This window comes from Hemitrygon akajei, chromosome 1 (assembly GCF_048418815.1).
Source record: "Hemitrygon akajei chromosome 1, sHemAka1.3, whole genome shotgun sequence".
Taxonomy (NCBI): domain Eukaryota; kingdom Metazoa; phylum Chordata; class Chondrichthyes; order Myliobatiformes; family Dasyatidae; genus Hemitrygon; species Hemitrygon akajei.
The window spans coordinates 219138016-219158394 of NC_133124.1; the positions used below are offsets into that span (position 1 = coordinate 219138016).

The following is a 20379-nucleotide window of genomic DNA, read 5'->3' on the forward strand; positions in this document are numbered from 1 at the left end:
TTCTGGTTAACCTTGATGATGATACTTAAACTCCCTGTGTGCCAAAGAATATGATTATAGGAATATAGGAAGCTTACATCTTGTCACAAGAAAAAATAAAATGGGAAGAGATCAATTAACCCATTTTAATTAATTCATGGATTTATAACTTCAGCTCCCACCATACATTTTTGAACTGTGGGAGGAAACTAGAGCATCCAAGAGGAAATCCATGTGGACACAAACTCTTTACAGACTGCAGTGGGAATTAAATTCTGATCGTTGATGTCATACCCTTAAAGTAAACAGGAAATTGTTTTTTTGTTTCAATATGCCTATTACTCCTTCCAGGTTGTCCTTCATGACTTCTGAAAGCGCTGTTGAACCATTTTGGTGAGCAGCCATAGTGCATTTTATAGGTGATACTTGTGTAATTGTACTGAGTGAATGGGGGGTAGAGAGGGGAGAAAAGTGCTGATTGAATGGACTTCTTGTCCTGAATGCTGTTGAACCTGCATCTATAAAGGCATGCTGCCAAACTATTTGTGAATCTTGCTGAATAAGTTCTAGACTACTAGAGTCCACGTACAACTAATCGGATCCGATTGGATCTTTGCAAAACAAAAACATAAACCATATGATATAAAGTCAACGACTGTGCGCTTAAGTATCACAAGAATGGCATCATCTGAGATTCTGTCACGTGACTTGGTGAATATACACATGCTGAATAAACAACACTTGACATTGTGGCTACTATAAAGTGGCATCTCCTCTAATCCACACTTACTCTTTTCACTGTTTCTGAAGTATAGTCTGGGTGAGCCAGAAGAATATCCATATCACCACTGGACTCAGCACCTGCAAACAAGAGAGGAAAATAATGAGTTAATCAAAACACCCTTTAACCAGCAACCATAGCTACATTTCAAATATTAAACATGAGATTCTACAGATGCTAGAAATCTTGAGCAACACACACACACACTCACTCAGCAAGTCAGGCATCAAGGGAGGGGAGTAAACAGTCTACCTGTCGGGCCAAGACCCTTCTCTGCTCCCTTCTTTTCCAGTCCTGATGAAGCACCTTGGCCTGAAACATTGACTATTTCCTCCACAGATGCTGCCTGACTTGGAGTTCCTCCTGCTTTTTGTGCTTGTTGCTCTACATTTCAACTAGCCCATCTGACATTTAAACTCCATGATCAACCATCCCCAAAACATATCCAGTCTCCACTTGCATACACAGTGAATTAGTATTTCTGCAAATGCCACCATTTTGATGGAGGTAGATGACTCTTTGCAATAAAAACCTGAAAGCAAACAGAATCTTACACCTTGTCAGAACTGAGGAGAAAAATGAGGTTTCCATTTCCTCTCTTCCAAGCTCTTTGACCCAAAATATTAATTTGGTGTCTGTTTTCACAGATAGTGCCTAATCTTTCTGCTTTTATTTCAGATTTCCAGCAACTGCAGTTTTTTGCTTAATTACATATACATCCTGTCGTCCTCAAAGTCAGAACCTCTGTGCTCTTTCAGATTTCCAACATTCGCAGCTCTTAAATAATAGTTACTTCTAATTTTCTTTAATATACACATGACAATGTAGATATAGCAAACTTGTTTCTTAAACTGGTGCAAGCATACAAAAGAATCTGAATCAGATTTATTATCAATAACATATGCCATGAAATTTGTTGTCTTGTGGCAACAGAATAAAGCAAAATATTTTAAAAATTATTACATATTACAACAAGTTGTACTAGAAATAAATAAGTAGTATAAAAAGAGAACAAAAAGTGAGGTAGTGTTAAACACAAGAGATCCTGCAGATGCTGGAAATCTTGAGCAATATACACCAAATGCTGGAGGAACTCAGCAGGTCAGGCAGCATCAATAGAGAGGAATAAATCGTTGACGTTTCGGGCAGAGACCCTTCATCAGGACTGCAAGGAAGGGGAAAGAAACCAGAATAAGAAGGTGGGGAAAGTGGAGGGAGTACAAGCTGGCTGATAATAGGTAAAGCTAGGTGAGGGAGAAGGTGGGGAAAGAATTTGCAGGACTATGGACGTGGCCAAGCTAGTTTATTCTTATATACAGCTGAGTCATCATGGACTCGGTAGGCCAAAATATCTTCATTCCATGCTGTGAATTTTCTGTGATCTAATACAATAGAAAAGGTTTTCATAGAATTACGGTTGTGCTAAAGATTAATTTCCTAATGATAAATATTTGTAATATTTATTCTCTGTTGAAGGCCATCCACTTTTAGTAACTTCTATTTTATAATCAACTTTTTGTTTTGTTAGTTTTCACACAAACACAAAAAGAATTGGTGACATTTCCAATTATCTTCAAAAAGGAGTTGAGAAAGTGGTTAAATAATGAAATGGGATACTGCATAAATTAAAGAGAACAGGAGCAAGTATCCCAATTTTGCTAATGCTGAAAGAATATACCCACCTCGTCGGAAACTGCCACAAACAGTGGCAATATATTTCGGATCCAGTTTTTCCACCTCCTGCAGAACTATCGCCTGAGTAAAAGGGGACAAAAATAATAAAAGTTTAAGAGAGTAGAGATGTTTCAGGTGACTGCAATTCACCGCAACTCTAACATACTAAAATCTCAGCTTCATGGCTTCGCTGCAAAAAAAGCTTTAGTAAGCTGGCCCCAGATTAACTGCAGAACAAGACGTTGGAGTGAAAATAACAAGATGGATTGACATGATAAGTAATAAGAGGCTATTTCCTTTAGGTGAGTGACTAAAATTAGAAGCAAGGATGCAGGATATGGGGTTGGTAGTTTAGGACATTGATAATGAGTTGTGGGATGTCAATGAATTAGGAATATTGAGATATTGGAAGTTGCTGAATTGGGAAGATTTTAGATTGTTTGTGATGTGCCATGTCGTATGACATCTACGATCGTGGTCTTTCCATGACTATGATTGTTCATGGCAATTTTTTCCATTGCCTTTTTCTGGGCGGTGTCTTTACAAGACAGGTGACCCCAGCCATTATCAAAACTCTTCTGTCTGTCTGGCATCAATGGCCACATAACTAGGACTTATGATATGCATCAACTGCTCAAATGACTATCGTTGGCTTCATATGACCCTGTTTGGTGTGGGAGGGGGGAATGGTTGACACTTTGGAGCAGGAACCTGCATCAGAACCAGGTGTAGTTTTAGCTCTCGTCTTACCTGCATTTTCACCATTTCTCTCCGAGGAATTCGCTTTTCAAAATCCTCAAAATACCTTTGGAGATCAATAAAATGTCTATGAGCAAGCACTCATTGTGAACTGTCTTATCAAGAGATTAAATGTTCAGTTAACAGTTTCCTCCTTACACTGTGTTGCTTCAGTCAGATTAGCCTTACTTTTAGAGCCTAGAACAATTAGGCACAGTAACAGGCCCACAATGCCTAAGGCTAATGTATCAATTTTAACTAATACCATCTGCTTATACCTTGTCTATATCCCTCCATTCAATGCCTATTCAGGTGCCAGTCTAAAGGCCTCTTAAATATTACCATATAGTGGGTTCCACCCCTTTCTCAGCACCACAATCCGGGCACCTGAGTGAGGCCTCTGCCAGTCAGGGTTCACAATGGACGGTGTATCCTAGTTGTCTAGATACGCAAACCTGGGCAGTATGATATGGAGACTGAGCTGTTGCCCACACAGCAAGCTCTCCCTCTCCATGTATCTGATGAAGCCAAAGAAAAGTCAGAGACCGACAAAGTTTGGTACCAGCAACATTACAGGAATTGTAAACACAAAGTACACTGCAGATGCTGTGGTCAAATCAACACGTACAAACAAGCTGGAGGAACTCAGCAGGTTAGGCAGCATCCGTGGAAACGATCAGTCAATGTTTCGGGCTGAGACCCTTTGTCAGGACTCCGAGTCCTGACGAAGGGTCTCGGCCCGAAACGTTGATTGCTCGTTTCCACGGATGCTGCCCGACCTGCTGAGTTCCTCCAGCTTGTTTATACATTACAGGAATTGTCAGTCAGTGCTGAACTCAATGTAGGAGTGACTTAGGGACCAACTCCGGAATTTTCCCCTCAGGGCTTACTCCCAAAGTCTTCCCCATGAGCAGGTACAGCTGCAAGGCAGTGGAAGTTTGAGATCAGAGTTTTCCTTCTTCTAGATGAGCTGCCAACCACAGCTGATGAGCCCCATCTGCCTGAAGCGATTGGTTTTAAGGTGCCAGTAACCTGCCTTTGCCCTTTCTCCTGTCAGTAGAAATAGCTCCACTGGGCTTAGCAGCTAAGCCACACATGAAGGCCAGGAGCTGGACTTAGTAGTCAAAGGCTATTTGAGGACCACACCATTGAAACATTGAAAACCTACAGCACAATACAGGCCCTTTGGCCCACAATGCTGTGCCAAACATGTACTTACTTTAGAAATTACCTAGGGTTACCCATAGCCCTCTATTTTTCTATGCTCCACGTACCTATCCAGGAGTCTCTATAAAGACCCTATCGTATCCGCCTCCACCACTGTTGCCGGCAGCCCATTCCACACACTCACCACTCTCTGTGTAAAAAAACTTACCCCTGACATCCCCTTTGTACCTACTTCCAAGCACCTTAAAACTGTGCCCTCTCGTGCTAGCCATTTCAGCCCTGGGAAAAAGCCTCTGACTATCCACACAATCAATGCCTCCCATCATCTTATACATCTCTATCAGGTCACCTCTCATCCTCCGCCGCTCCAAGGAGACAACGCCAAGTTCACTCAACCTATTTTCATAAGACATGCTCCCCAATCCAGGCAACATCCTTGCAAATCTCCTCTGCACCCTTTCTATAGTTTCCACATCCTTCCTGTAGTGAGGTACAGAGCTGAACACAGTGCTCCAAGTGGGGTCTGACCAAGGTCCTATATAGCTGTAACATTACCTCTCCGCTCTTAACTCAATCCCAAAGCTGATGAAGGCCAATGCACCATAAACCTTCTTAACCACTGGAAGCATTTACTAAGTAGTGGGAGCTTATCCCCATTACCACCCCCCAGTTATAACAACCTCAAGGAATTAACCACTACCACCCACTACTCCACAAAAAAATGCCCGGTAGAACTCTTTTAAGCTTTACCTCATTCATCGTTAAGCAATGGCCTATAATATTTGACACTTCCACCTTCAGAAGAAGACCGTCTATCTCAGGGTTCTACAGACCCCTTGCTTAATGGTATATGGAACCCCTGATCTACCCTATCTATACCTCTCATAACTATATATACATCTACCAGGTTGCCCCTATTTGCCCAACCTCTCCTTGCAGCTAACAGCCTCTGATCCAGGCAGCAACTTGATGAATCTCTTCTGCACCCTCTCCTAAACTTCCAAGTCGTAAATGTAATGCAGCCATGTGGTTCAAGTTTAGCACCAAGAAAAATTACAGCAACTTTACAACACCACCAAACATGCAAATTAAAGATAAACTGTAGCACTTCAATAAAAGTGAAGCATAAGGTAGGAATTCAAGTTTAAAACCCAAATTATGAATTGTCATTTGTGTGATATATCAAACAATGTATATTGCCAAGTCTAATGATAAGCTACAACCTAGGATGTGCAGGGACACATCATCAGTGATGTAACCTGGGAACATAGTGTGTATTGGGTCTTTCAACATCAAGGTACTTTCATCCAAGCAACCCAGCCAGGGTTGATCAGGCCCTGGCTTATGACTCAACAGCATTGGTCCACGGGACATACCTCTTGATCCATAGCACTCTCAGTTCACTCAGCAGTGTGTGTTTCCATTTTGAGATTGGTTTCAATAAAAATATTTCAGAAACTGTTGCATGTAACATAGTTATTGTGGACACAACTTATTTTGTTATAAGCCAATATGAGCTACTGGTGTAAGTCCGTGGAACGGGGCAGCATTGGAGAAGGGAAATATCCAGATGATAGGACTTAACCCTAAACATTGTCTGCTGATTTCTCTCCACAGATACCGCCTGACCCGCTGGATTCCTCCAGCAGTTAGTTTGTTGCTCCAGATTATCATGTATTACACTGTACTGCTGCCACAAAACAACAAATTTCACAACATAGGTCACTGATACTAATCCTGGTTCTGATTACGATTCATCTGTAGTCTCTCGTTTCTCTAGTTATTTTGCTATCTCTTTTACTGCCACCAGAGGACATCAGCACACTAAACACATACCTACACAACTCCACTGTTCAAGATTTCAGAATAATAAAATTATATCAAATAATTAAGGTTCATTTCAATTCCATCTTTTGCCAGTGTACCAAATCAACTGAATCTCGAAATCCACAAAACTATGATCTTCCTTCCACTTGAAATTACAACTGGTATAATGAAACTTCAACAATAAGAAGCACTGCTGTGATTACTAGGATGTACTCCACCCTACGCTTCCAGTTTGAAAGAAACTTAGACCCACCTGTCAGTTTGCTGAAAAGCTGTTTTTTTTCCTGAAACATCCCACGGAGGTAATATTGTCCTTTATTATTGCCCCTTCAAAATGACCAGTAGAAATAAAGTGCAGAAAAAATAAAAGGTGTGAGATACAGCAGATGGCAGGAAAGGTCAAATAACAAAGGAGATGATAGAGCAGGCCAAAGAGGATTACAAAGGTTTTGGTGATTAACAACAAAGTTGGCTACAGTATGTATATCTGGTCATAGATTTTCATTTTGGGTCATTCTACCCTTACGCTTCTGTTCCACAAAACTAACCGCTACTTTACTGTGGGACAGCATGATCGCATAGCAGTTAGCGTGTTTCTTTACAGCACTAGCAAGCAGGGTTCAATTCCCACCGCTGTCTGTAAAGAGTGTATACATTCTCCCTGTAACTGTGTAGGTTCCCTCCAGGTGCTCCAGTTTCCTCCCACATTCCAAAGACATACCGATTAGTAAGTTAATTGGTCCCAAAAGTGTAACTGAGTGGCACAGGCTCTTTGGACTGGAAGGACCTGTCACTATGCCGTATCTCTAAACAAATTAAAAGAAAAACTACCCAACTTTCTCCTACCTTCTTTCCCCAACCCCATCTTCCACTGGAATTGAAAACATACTTCATCCAAAATTTCCTGCACCGCTCTTTGCTCTGTGCCTGACTCCCAAGTATTTCTAGGTTTCTATTTTCAGAGTTCCAGTATTTGCAGTAATTTGATTTATAGTATTGGGATTAGTTCCTTAAGGTTGTTATAGCTGGGAGGGAGTGCAGAGGGGATAAGCCCCCACTACCTATTAAATGCTCCCAATGACATGCATCTCAAATAGCCTTTGACAACCAAGTCCAGCTCCTGGCCTTCACATGTGGCTTAGCTACCAAGCCCAGCAGAAACATTTCTAGTGGCAGGATAAGGGGCAAAGATGGGTTACTAGTGCCTTAAAACTGTTCACTTCAGGCAGTTGGAGCTTGTCAGCTTTGGTTGGTAGCTCATCTAGGAGAAGGAAAACTCTGATCTCAAATCTCGGCTGCCTTGCAGCTATACCCACGTATAGGGAAAGCTTCAGGAGTAAACTCGAAGGAAAAATCCAGAGATGAGTCCCTAATGAAGTCCTATGTTGAGTTCAATGCTGATTACCAACTCCAGCGATGCCACTGGTGCCAAACTGCATCAGTCTCTGCCGTTCCTTTGGATTCATCAGCTTCATGAAGAGGGGGAGCCTGCTACATGGGCATCAGTTTGCTCTTGATATCGCATTGCCCTGGCTTGCATACTGACTTGCTCATCACACAGGCAGATGGGTTGCAACTTCCATGTTTGACCCCAGCCAATGGAGGGCCTTAAAAGTACTGGGTTTAATTTTTCATATAATACTTGTAGACATCCCAATAAACAATGGACAGCATGCAAACAACTTTCAATAGCAGCAAATTTTAAACAATTAATGTTCAATCCTACAGTGCTTCCCATTTCAGCTATGAAAAACCTCCATCACAAAAACACTTACTTCAAGCCAATCCGCTGATGATAATTGAGTACGTGTTCATTTTCCCTCAGATCTATATATCAAAGAAATTACATTTTAAATCATTATCCACAACTTAAATTTCAAAAGAATAGAAACACACAAAATACCGGAGGAACTCAGCAGGTCAGAGAATATCTATGGAGGGAATAAACAGTCAAAGTTTCCGGCTGAGACCCTTCATCAGATCTGAAAAGTACAGTTCAAGCTAACTGTTTCATTCTCCAAAGATGCTACTTGACCTGCTCTGCATCTCCTGCACTTTTTGTTTATATTCCCAGGAGTTTCAGAATTTTGCTTTTCATCATGAATACATTAATGATTTACAGAATAATACAGCATATAAAGTGAAATGGCTATCCTGCAAACACGAGGAAATCTGCAGATGCTGGAAATTCAAGCAACACACACAAAATGCTGGTGGAACGCAGCAGGCCAGGCAGCATCTATAGGAAGAAGCACTGTCAACGTTTCGGGCTGAGACCCTTTGTCAGGATTGGCTGAAAGAAAAGATAGTAAGAAATTTGAAAGTGGGGGGGGGGGGGATGGGGAAATCTGAAATGATAGGAGAAGACAGGAGGGGGAGGGGTGAAACTGAGAGCTGGAAAGGTGATTGGCTAAAGGGATACAGAGCTGTTGAAGGGAAAGGATCACGGGACGGGAGGCCTGGGAGAAAGAAGGGGGGGAGGGGAGCACCAGAGGGAGATGGAGAACAGGTAAAGAGCGATGGGCAGAGAGAGAGAAAAAAGGAGGGGGGAATAAATATATCAGGGATGGGGTAAGAAGGGGACGAGGGGCATTAACGAAAGATAGAGAAATCAATGTTCATGCCATTAGGTTGGAGGCTACCCAGACGGAATATAAGGTGTTCCTCCTCCAAACTGAGCATGGCTTCATCTTGACAGTAGAGGAGGCCATGGATAGAGATATCAAGACTGGGACGTGGAATTAAAATGTGTGGCCACTGAGAGATCCTGCTTTCTCTGGCGGACAGAGCGTGAATGTTCAGTGAAACGGTCTCCCAGTCTGCGTCAGGTCTCACCAATATATAAAAGGCTGCACCAGGAGCACTAGACACAGTATACCACACCAGCCAACTCACAGGTGAAGTGTCGCCTCACCTGGAAGGACTGTCAGGGGCCCTGAATGGTGGTGAGGGAGGAAGTGTAAAGGCAGGTGTAGCACTTGTTCCATTTACAAGTGTCAGGAGGGATTTCAATGGGAAGGGATGGGGGGGACGAATGGACAAGGGAGTCACGTAGAGAGCGATCCCTGCTGAAAGCACAAAGTGGGGGGAGGGGAAGATATGCTTGGTAGTGTGATCCCATTAAAGGTGGCGAAAGATATGCAGAATTATACGTTGGACCCGGAGGCTGGTGGGGTGGTAGGTGAGGACAAGGGGAACCCTATCCCGAGTGGGGTGTCAGGCGGATGGGGTGAGAGCAGATGTGCATGAAATGGGAGAGATACGCAACTCCCTTGTCCATTCGTCCCCCCCATCCCTTCCCACCGATCTCCCTCCTGGCACTTATCTCTGTAAGCAGAACAAGTGCTACACCTGCCCTTACACTTCCTCCCTCACCACCATTCAGGGCCCCAGACAGTCCTTCCAGGTGAGGCAACAGTTCACCTGTGAGTCGGCTGGTGTGGTATGCTGCATCCGGTGCTCCCGGTGTGGCCTTCTATATATTGGTGAGACCCGACGCAGACTGGGAGACTGTTTCGCTGAACACTCACGCTCTGTCTGCCAGAGAAAGTAGGATCTCCCAGTGGCCACACATTTTAATTCCACATCCCATTCCCATTCTGATATGTCTATCCATGACCTCCTCTACTGTCAAGCTGAAGCCACACTCAGGTTGGAGGAACAACACCTTATATACCGGCTGGGTAACCTCCAACCTGATGGCATGAACATTGATTTCTCTAACTTCTGTTAATGCCCCTCCTCCCCTTCTTACCCCATCCCTGATTTATTTACTTCCCCCCATTTTTTCTCTCTCTGCCCATCACTCTGCCTGTTCTCCATCTCCCTCTGGTGCTCCCCTCCCCCCCTTCTTTCTCCCTAGGCCTCCCGTCCCATGATCCTTTGCCTTCTCTAGCTCTGCATCACTTTTGCCAATCACCTTTCCAGCTCTTAGCTTCATCCCACCCCCTCCGGTCTTCTCCTATCATTTCAGATTTCCCCCTCCCTCTCCTACTTTCAAATTTCTTGCTATCTTTTCTTTCAGTTAGTCCTGATGAAGGGTCTCGGTGAAACGTCAACAGTGCTTCTTCCTACAGATGCTGCCTGGCCTGCTGTGTTCCACCAGCATTTTGTGTGGGTTGCTTGGCTATCCTGCAGTTTGAAAACTTATATTACTTCTGTAACTTCTATAAGTAAGTTAACTATACCAAATAAGTAAAGAAACATTTTCATACGTTGGTTATTTATTGGTAGTTAATAGTAGATTTGCTACTTTAATCAAAAAATCAATGGGATTTAAAAATCATACCATCCAAAGTCTTGATTCCTTCCTCCACAAACTTTCTTGCCGCTGCAGGTCTGTAAAATGACAACAAGTATTACTGCGCATGGCAGGGAACTTTCTGTTTGGAAAGTTATAGACACTTCCAGGTTCTCCAATCTCTTAATTCCAGAATAAAAAGAAGAAGAAAGCCCTTAACTCCGGGTGGAGTCATACGGACACCATCGTGACGACGGTTTTTTTAGCAGGCTTTCTTATTTTTATGAGGTTAGGTTGCTATTTTGATGCTCAACCCAGCTGGCTGGAAAGTGTGCAAGGGAGCCGGCAGGATTCGAACTCGGGTGCCTTTGCTCCAAAGTCCAGCGCTGATGCCACTATGCCACCAGCCAGCTAATTCCAGAATAAGAATCAGATTTATTATCATTGATATATGTCATGAAATTTCATCCCACCAGAACTATAAACATTGTATTTGTGACCTAACAAATGATTTGTCAACGATTTAGATGATTTTATATTCAATGTTCCTACTTACAAAACTAAACATCCCATACATATTATAAATACTTTATCAGTTTTCAAAGATCTGCACCCCTATGTCTGTGCTGCTCCCTGCTCCTATATCATTGGGAATGTGTAGGGATCCTAGCTGCCCCAAGCTCATTATGCAATAAGTTTTGTTTCAGTCTAGCTCAAGCCTTTTCCTTCTCTTTTTCTGGCACTTCAGTAACTGCTTCAGTATCACTTCCCACATTCTACTTTGCTCTCTCTCTTATACTTGATTAATTTAACTTTTTCTAGTCTTCCTTCTTGACTTTTCATTTGAGGGAATAAATGAACAATCAGAACACACTACAAGTACAAGGACCGCAGTACCTACCTTGACGAGAATTCCTCACTTTTTTTTCAACTGGGATACTATTAACCTAGTTTTTCCATCTCTATTGCATAGTTCTGACAAAGCCACTTTCCAATTTGCCTATTTTATTTCCTTCAACTGTTCTCCCCTCCACCACAATCTTAATTATAACAACTCTGAACAAAGAAAGCTCTCCTCTATCGTCACCATCTGCCTCCACGGTCAATAGGTCATCTTCTCTACAATGACACCATGAGGCAAGCCTTTCCCTCTCCTCCCCTTTCTCAGTTTCAAAGAGACCATTCCTTCAGTGACACTTTAGTCCAATCCTCCATCTCCCTTTCATATGGCACATGGCATCTTTCCATTTAACTGCTGAAAAAGCAACATCTGCCCTTCTCTCCTTCCTTCCTGCTGTCCAGGGACCCAATTAGAGTCATGCGACACAGGAATAGGCCTTTCAGCTCACCGTGCCAGACATCAACCACCTATTAACACTAATCCCACATGAATTCCATTTTTATTCTCCCCAAATTCTCATCAGCTTGCCCCAGATTCTACCACTTACACACATATTAGGGGACAATTTACTATGACTATTTACTGTACCAACCCACAGTCACAGTGAGTGAGAATGTACAAAGTTCACAATGGAGTCAGGAGTGAACTCAAGTAATAGAACTTCTACCCAGCTTCCTTCTAAGTGAAACAGCAATTTATGGTGATCTGATGAAGGGTCTTGGCCTGAAACATCGACTGTTATTCCCTGACCTGAGATCCTCTAGCATTCTGTGTGTTGCTCTGGATTTCCAGCATCTGCAGAATCTTGTATTAGCGATTTACCTTTCTCTCTTGCAAATCTAGTACACTGCATCTGGCAGTGTACTGATTTTTTTAAAGATGTTTCTCCTCTATACTGGAGAAACCAAAAGCAGATTGGGTCTAAACTCTGCTGAACAGCTTCACTCATTCCCCAAGGAAAACCTTGAGCACCAAGTCGCCTTTCTTTTCAGTTCTCCAGACCTTTTCATTCTGACCTCTCATGCAGTTCTGACAAAGCTCAATATAAACTTGAGGAAGAGTACTCAACTTACCATATTAAAGCTTTTAGGGCCTAAAAGTGAATTAGCTGATTATCCAAACAGATTGAATTCAGTTTTGTATCATCTGCAAATTTTACAAGATGCAAAGTCTATTTATACACAAGAAAAGCAGAGACCATATTACCAATGCCAGAAGAGCAAATCATCTCAGTTCATATTGGCCCAAATTGCTAAAGTATTCTTACTGCCAATGTGATATCACAGATAAAGAAAGAGCGAAGATTTCATTAACCACCCTCTGCCTGTCTTCTTTTGATTAGATAATCCTTTACAGCATGTTGTCTCATGATAATTTGCTAATGCTTTTAAAGAATTTCTTCTCCTTTGATAACAAATAATGCAATGCATTTAATTTCCTGTCATTTGTACCAGTTCTGTCAACATTTTGTTTCTTGAGTCTTTTAATAAAGTAGATTCAAGATTAAACACTGGGCATCACATGGGTAAAATGATTAGGATATGCATAACAGAACAAAAGAAATACTCTGATAGATGATTGTGTCCTTACCCTATTCCAGTCACTCTTGTTAAAAAGTTAATAGATGAACTGGTGTCATCTTGTCGAATCTGGAAAGAAAACAAAGCAGAATTTCAATGTTACATTGAGAATGTGAAAAAGCAGAATCAAATGCACCACAGGTACAGTCCGTTCAGTCAATCTTTCTGGTCTATAAATTAATTTATAGTTCACTCCTCACATCCTCCTTCATCCACCCAGCAATATAACCCTCTGTTTCTTCTCACTCATATCACCCTCTGAGTGAAAAAGTTTTCCCTCGTGCTCTCATTAAACTTTTCACCTTTCACCCTCATGGTGGAGTCAGGTTGGTTGCATGTGGAAGAGTTCAGGGGCCCGAGCTGCCTCCTCAAGCTCCTAATTAATCCACGTTAAGAGGCATTTACCCTACAGGTGCCATCACTTTTATTAAGATAAACGAAGACAACCTGAAACTGGTCTTTGCCTGCTCTTTCATTCACAGGACACACTATCACATGAATGGTAAAGGAAATGTGCAGTGACGTTAAACTGCACAAAATGTTTAATATCACACACAATATTCTACCTTGCATGACAGGACTTTATACACTTCCTCTCATATTATTGAAAAGGGATCTGCCTTATCTGGATCACTACTATGGAGTCAGGATATCATTTTCCCTTCTGGTAGATTTTTTAAAGTGTAGTTTCAACTGTAAGTGTTCACAATGATCTACTTATTGCCAATACCTCAGTACTTGCACCATCCATATCCCAATTATATACCCAAACAGTGACCCCACCGATCTTCAGAATCAAAATCAGGTTTAATATCACCAGCATATGTCATAAAATTTGTTCTCCTTGCAGCAGCAGTATAAAATAATACATAATAATAGGAAGAAATGTGAATTCTAATGGTTAAATTAAATAAGTAATGCAAAAATAAAAATAAGAAAGTGAGGTATTGTTCATGGGTTCAGTGTCCATTCTGAAATCGGATGGCAGAGGGGAAGAAACTGTTCCTGAATCGTTGAGTGTGTATCTTCAGTCTCCTGAACCTCCTTCCTGATGGTGGCAATGAGAACAAGGCATGTGGTCCTTAAAGATAGATGCCACCTTTCTGAGGCATTACTCCGTGAAGATTCCTGCACATTACAGAGACTAGTGGCCATGATGGAGAGGATTAAGCTTACAACTCTCTGCAGCTTGTTTCAGTCCTGTGCAGTAGCACCCCCTGCCATACCAGACAGTGATGCAGCCTGCTAGAATGCTCTCCATGGTCTCTTTGGTGACATACCAAATCTCCTCAAACACCTAATGAAATATAGCCACTGTGGTGCTTTCTTTGTAGCTGCATCAATATGTTGGGTCCAGGAATAGATCATCAGAGATATCAACACCCAGGAACTTGAAATTTCTCACTCTTTCCTCTCTTCACTCCAAAGCATCAATGCACGTTCCTCAATCTTATCTCCCATACACTTCTGTCACTTGCGTGAACCCCTCTCGGATCTACCAGTCCATTGCACGTACATAATTTCTCACTTTAAAAAGCTACTTTACCTTAGACCTCCTTCATGATAAAAATGCAAGCTTCCTGTTCAGAATTGCTCCCAAACCCAAAAAGAGATCACAGGCTAAATTTGCAAGATGACATGTCCACAACTTTCTAGAGAAATGCTTGTTCCAAATTTCCCTACATGATTTCTTAGTGTTCTTCTGATTTGATTGCCTCTAGTTCTGTTAAATCATGTTCATGAGAATGAATATGATGTGGATTGGGCTCTGTAGTTCACATTTTGGTGTCTTTATGTTACGCCTCCATCTAAATGTGCAATGTAATCGTGAGTGACAGTCTGTTGGTCCTCAAGTCAGGGGAACTCAGACAAGCAACACAGCAGATTGTAACATTGAAACAGCAAACTGTTGGTCACCCCTCTCATCGTGGCAGGAGCAGTATCTCTCTCCCTTGTGAGAGAGAGAGAGAGCCTGTCTGAGATTTCGAAGTGTTGGGATGGACAATAGTTTTTGATGGACTCTAGATCATGGTCTCTGGGGCTTTACTATTGGTGGTTGACGTTGATGCTTCTGCTGGAACAAGTGGTGGGGGGGGAGGGTTGAAGCTTTTGCTGCTGCTTGTGCATGGGGGAGGGGGGCTTTGGGGTTCTAATGCTTTTCTGTCAATTATTCTTTGGGTTTTTTCCTGTTTTGTGGATGTCTGCAAAGGAATGCAGGTTACATTCTCTGATATTAAACTGAATCACTGAACCATTGATTTCTAGTTGCTGCTCTTTTTGTAGTTATTTTGGGTGATTTTGAATGGGGTGCCTGTAGATAACAAACACTGAAGGAAACTGAATATGCCTGGACTCTTGATTCTGTGTTTTATATTCTGTGGTTTTTGCTCTTTTTTTGTTGCCATTTGCGTGATGTGTTTTTTTTGTGTGGGGGGGTAGGGAGTTGATGATTTTTTCTTTGAACGGGCTCCATGTTTAGTGGCTATCTGTGGGGAAGATGAATCTCAAAGTTGTACACTGCATACCTACTTCGATAGTAAATGTATTTTGAATGTTGAGGATTTCCCTTTGTCTACTCTTTCACAATCTTTTATAATTTTAAAAGATCTCTATTAGCTATCCTATTTAATCTTCATTTCCAAAGAGAAACCAGCTGTAACTTTGCACTTTCACTTGTAACACACCCTCATAAGTATCTGTACAGTTCTTGTCATAAAATAAAACATAATAAAAAGGATAAGTTATTTTTCCATAGAAATATATTGTCACAAACTGGTAGGTGAATAATGGTTTACAGTTGCATACAACGAAAAAGGAGAATTACAATTTTGATCAGAAAATTTGTAGTTATTTCTTATTGAGGAGAAAGAAAATGTGACAGATTTACTATATGAATGTCCACTGCAAGAAAATTTCCCCAACAAAACATGATGTGTATATTCTGAATAAAGGCACAATCCATTGTTGCAGTTGATGCTACTAATACTTTGTACTCATAAGTATAAATGATAATTTGCAGTGCAATCACTTAAATAAAATTACATTTTTTTTTAGAAAGCAGAGTAAATACCCAAGGACACAATGCAGAACTTCAGCATGTTTTTAACAAAATAGATGAGAATACAGCAAATAAAGCAGGATGCCAGACACCCTATAATCAATTACCGGTAAATACTTACAAGTGGAATTGAAATGCAGAAATGAATTCACATAGAGCAAGGTTCCACATTGAGGTGTTATATGAGGGATAAATACTGGTGAGTACATAGGGTTGAGACTAGTTTGCATCCTTCTAAAAGAAGTTAATGACATTCCCTACAAATATAACATAATTTCTTATTTTGAAATAAATGTCCAAGCATCCCCTTACCATTAATCTGGTATAAACCTAAATATGTGATGAATATACTTGAATGAGTTTATTGAATATAACTCCATGCCTCACACACAAAATGTTGGTGGAACTCAGCAGGCCAGGTAGCATCTATAGGGAGAAGTACCGTCGACATTTCGGGCTGAAACATCAACTATACTTCTTCCTATAGATGCTGCTGGACTGCGGCATTCCACCAGCATTTCGTGTGTGTTGCATAAACCCATGACTTACCTTTTCCAGCTTTTGCAACTTTCCTGTCGCTAGAAACTCATCAATCTTCTTTGCAATCCTGTCACCAACGCCTTCCTAGAAGTATTGGAAATATAATATGCAGAAGACCTGTGTTCAGATTACCTGTCATTTCAGATTATTATCATATACATCATGGTGCAATAAAATTACTTAAAACTCAGTGTGAACTGTATATATAGTAAAATAAATACAATAATAAATACTACAAGACGGTGCAGACAATTTAAATTATTGTCATATACATTCTGATGCAATCTAATTACTTAAAACCACAGAGTAAACTGTATATATATGGTAATACAATAAATATTACAACAGGATGTTGCAAAAATAATTTAAATTATGCAAAATAAATTTAGTATTACAATTTTCATTTTTTTTAAAGAATGAAAAAGCTCACCAGTTTTTTAGCTTCTGCACCACTCTTGATTTTTGTTGGATATTTTGCTATAACTGAAGCTGCTTTCCTGCAAGAAAATAATTTTTAAAAAGCACTAGCATTGGAAAAGTGTACTTTGTCAGGGGTACTATAGAACAAAAAGCTACTAAAAACATTTCAAAAAATTGTATTACATGTGCTCTCCCATGCTAAGGGACTCTCAAATAGAAAACAAGTATACTTTTCTATTAAGAATCTAAAACTGGCAAAATCAGATTTAAGATACATTTTTATTTACAAATAAAATGAAAGATTAAGCTTGAATTGTACTCAATCATGTGGTTCATACTGGTAACCATTGCTCATAAGAACGTCACTTGTGGTGAGAATACTAGATCCAATTGGATGCATCACCTGAGTGGGCCAACATTAAGTCATGAACCCTGGACAGAAATGTAATTTCAACTCTAACTAATCTTGGAACCAAAATGCTGGTGGAACTCAGCAGGCCAGGCAGCATCTATGGAAAAAATTACAGCTCATTTTTCGGGCCAAGATCCTTCGTCCAGCATTTTGTGTGCGTTGCTTTAACTTCCAGCATCTGCAGATTTTCTCTTGTTTGTGTGTGGATTTACCTGTAAGCATTGTATTTATGCATGGCTCGATTCACATTCCTCTCAAAGTTCGCCAGTTCTGTAAACAAAAAAACAAAGCTTTGTTTCAAACCCTTTGTACAAACCTTTTCAAAGCCACAGTCAACATATGTAGTCATTCAACACATCAAAAAAAAATTTCAAACAATCTTCAACTCCAATACTTCAATCGTTCATAGGTACTGTATATATCATTCTTTTTTTAAAACATTTTTTCTGAAACTGCTCCAAACTATCCTCTTTGCTAATACTAACGTCTCCCATTATCATGATCTACACTGTTTAATATTTGAAATTTTTTTGAACAAAGTTGTCAATTATTTACCACCAAGATTGACGAGACTGAGCTCTCAGCTCCTCTTGATAACGTATTCATTTAATGCCAGAAACAACTTGGTGACTCCCTCCCACCCTCACAGTCCGCAAGGCTTGTAATAGACTTACCGGTAAGTAAATAAATATCCTCATAACTATGCACATCCTGTTTTACAAAGCACTTTGTTATTATTTCTTCATAAAAAAAATTAATATTTTCCCTTCTTCTGATTCTGATTATAGACCTTTAATCTGCCGAGGGAGTTATCCACCCTGATTACGGTAGGGGTGTACATTCCACCCCTGGCCAACATCAGACAGACACTACAGAAGCTGAGCACCATGATCAGCAATCAGAAAACAGCACACCCCGATGCTTTCTCAATCATTGCAAGGGATTTCAAACAGGCCAGCTTGACGAAGTCTCTGACCAACTACCAACAAAACGTCATCTGTGGAACAAGAGGAGCCAACACACTTGACCACTGTTACACCACCATCATTAAGAATGCTTATCACCAGGCTGTACTTCTACTTCTGGCATACAGGCAGAGACCACGGCTCCAGTGGTGGTAACCACAAATGTATGTTCAAGGGAGTCAAAAAAACACTTATACAACTGCTTTGAATCAGAGCACTGGACAATATTCAAGGATTCATCTTCAAATCTGAATGAATATGGCAAAGTTATCGCCAACTTTATCAGGACCTGTGTGGTTGAGTATGTGTCTTCTAGAAAATACCAGACATACCCAAACCGAAAGCAAAGGATGAACCTGGAGATTTGTAGGGCTAGATCTGCAGCATTCAAGAACAGTGATCCAGAACTATACAAGAACTCCAGGTGTGAAAGGCTATTTTGAGAGTGAAAAAACAATTCTGATTGACATTAGAGATGAAATTGGATGCATGTCAGCTCTGGTAGGTTTGCAGGACATTACTTCCCACAAGGTGAAACCTAACACCATGAATGGCTGTGATGCTTCACTCCCTGATAAGCTCAATGCCTTCTATGCATGCTTTGAAAGTGAGAACAAAACAACACCTGTGCAGACTCCTGTAGCATATACGAAGAGTGATTGATAAGTTCGTGGCCCAAGGTAGAAGGGTCAATTTTAGAAAACCTAGCATATTTGTTTTTCAACATAGTCCCCTCCTACATGCACACACTTAGTCCAACGGTCCTGGTGCACATGGATCTTGGACCTCTAGAAAGTGTCCACAGATGGGTGATAGATAAGTTTGTGGCCTAAAGTAGAAGGAGATGAGTTATACAGTTAGTTTGAAGTTACTAACTCATCTCTTTCTACCTTAGGCCACGAACTTATCAATCACCCCTGATAAGTTATTAACTTCAAACTTTCTGCTGTTACATACCCCGTAACTGGGTGTCTTACCAGCAAAGACAGAAGTGTCCGTTGGAGTCTGGTACTATTTTCAAAACAGTGTTTATTAGTAAAATATACAAATCAATATCAACAATGCAAATATACAGATAATACACGGTAACAATACTAAACCTAAAAGTGTGGGTATAATAATAATCAATAATAAACAAGCTCTATCGTTGTCTAGGGGATAATGAATTATCATGGGAAAGTATAAAGTTCAGTTCAGTTCATGTAGGCTGAGGTAGTTGTTGGTTCTTTTGTTGTAATTGGAGAGAGAGAGAGAGAGAGAGAGAGAGAGAGAGAGAGAGGGCGATCAAACAGTGACAGCTATTGTCTTGCAAACCTTCCTTTACGATCTTGATCCGTCGATGTGTTGTTGTGGCCATTCAAGCATGACCCCTCTGTCCTTTAGCCAGACCGTTCTCCCGTGGTGGACTCGTCACCCAGGCAAGGGTGGACACACACACACAAGCCCCCACCGGCCTCGCTATAAACACTGTGAGTTAAAATTGACCGATCCTTCGTTCGGTCTCCGATGTCCCCCCCCCCCACTTTTCTCGTGGGTTCCAACACTTAAACAGTGCTCACTAGTGTGTCTCTTGGTGCGTCTCCTGGTGTGTCTGAGGGGTGTCTCCCCAGACCTCACTTTTATCCCTACTCACGGGGTCTCAGATGTCAATCAGTTTTGAATGGTTTAGCCCATCAAACCAGCCCACTCCAGCTTTCCACTGAGGAATTTTAATAAACAGAACAGTACCAAGTAAACAGCCCTCTCCAAAAGACATAACAGTAAATCAATGGCTCCTCTCCTCTCCCTTATCAGCAGCAGATGTTCCAGTCCAAGTACGTTTTTGTTCCATCTCTTTCTCTCTCATTAACAGCCTGGCAACAGTAACGGTTTGTAATCCTCCCGGGGAGGGGGACATGGGCAACCTTGCACCCTTCTGCCCATCAGAGCTGTTCATCTTTCGTAACACCCCCATCCTTCTAGGAATTTTCACCAAAGGGGAAAATTAACTAGTACAGTGTTTTACAGGATTACAGAGTTTAGCAAAAAAATATAGAAGTGTTCTTAACTATAAAGCAATACAGATATACCTTCACTTAGCATCTAGACAAACAGTCA

General features: G+C 41.1%; 1 protein-coding gene across 5 annotated transcripts in view; it reads right to left on the reverse strand.

Annotated features, from left to right (window-relative positions):
- polb (polymerase (DNA directed), beta) overlaps nt 1-20379 on the reverse strand; it is a 113658-nt gene that overhangs the window by 83612 nt on the left and 9667 nt on the right. For all 5 annotated transcript variants that reach the window (XM_073061608.1, XM_073061600.1, XM_073061593.1 and 2 more), the window contains exons 2-10: nt 17530-17587; nt 16916-16982; nt 16495-16569; nt 12898-12956; nt 10455-10504; nt 7942-7993; nt 3185-3239; nt 2443-2515; nt 770-840 (exon numbers count right to left, since the gene is read on the reverse strand). In XM_073061608.1, coding sequence (XP_072917709.1) covers nt 770-840; nt 2443-2515; nt 3185-3239; nt 7942-7993; nt 10455-10504; nt 12898-12956; nt 16495-16569; nt 16916-16982; nt 17530-17587 — 560 coding nt within the window. The remainder of the gene's footprint in view (nt 1-769; nt 841-2442; nt 2516-3184; nt 3240-7941; nt 7994-10454; nt 10505-12897; nt 12957-16494; nt 16570-16915; nt 16983-17529; nt 17588-20379) is intronic.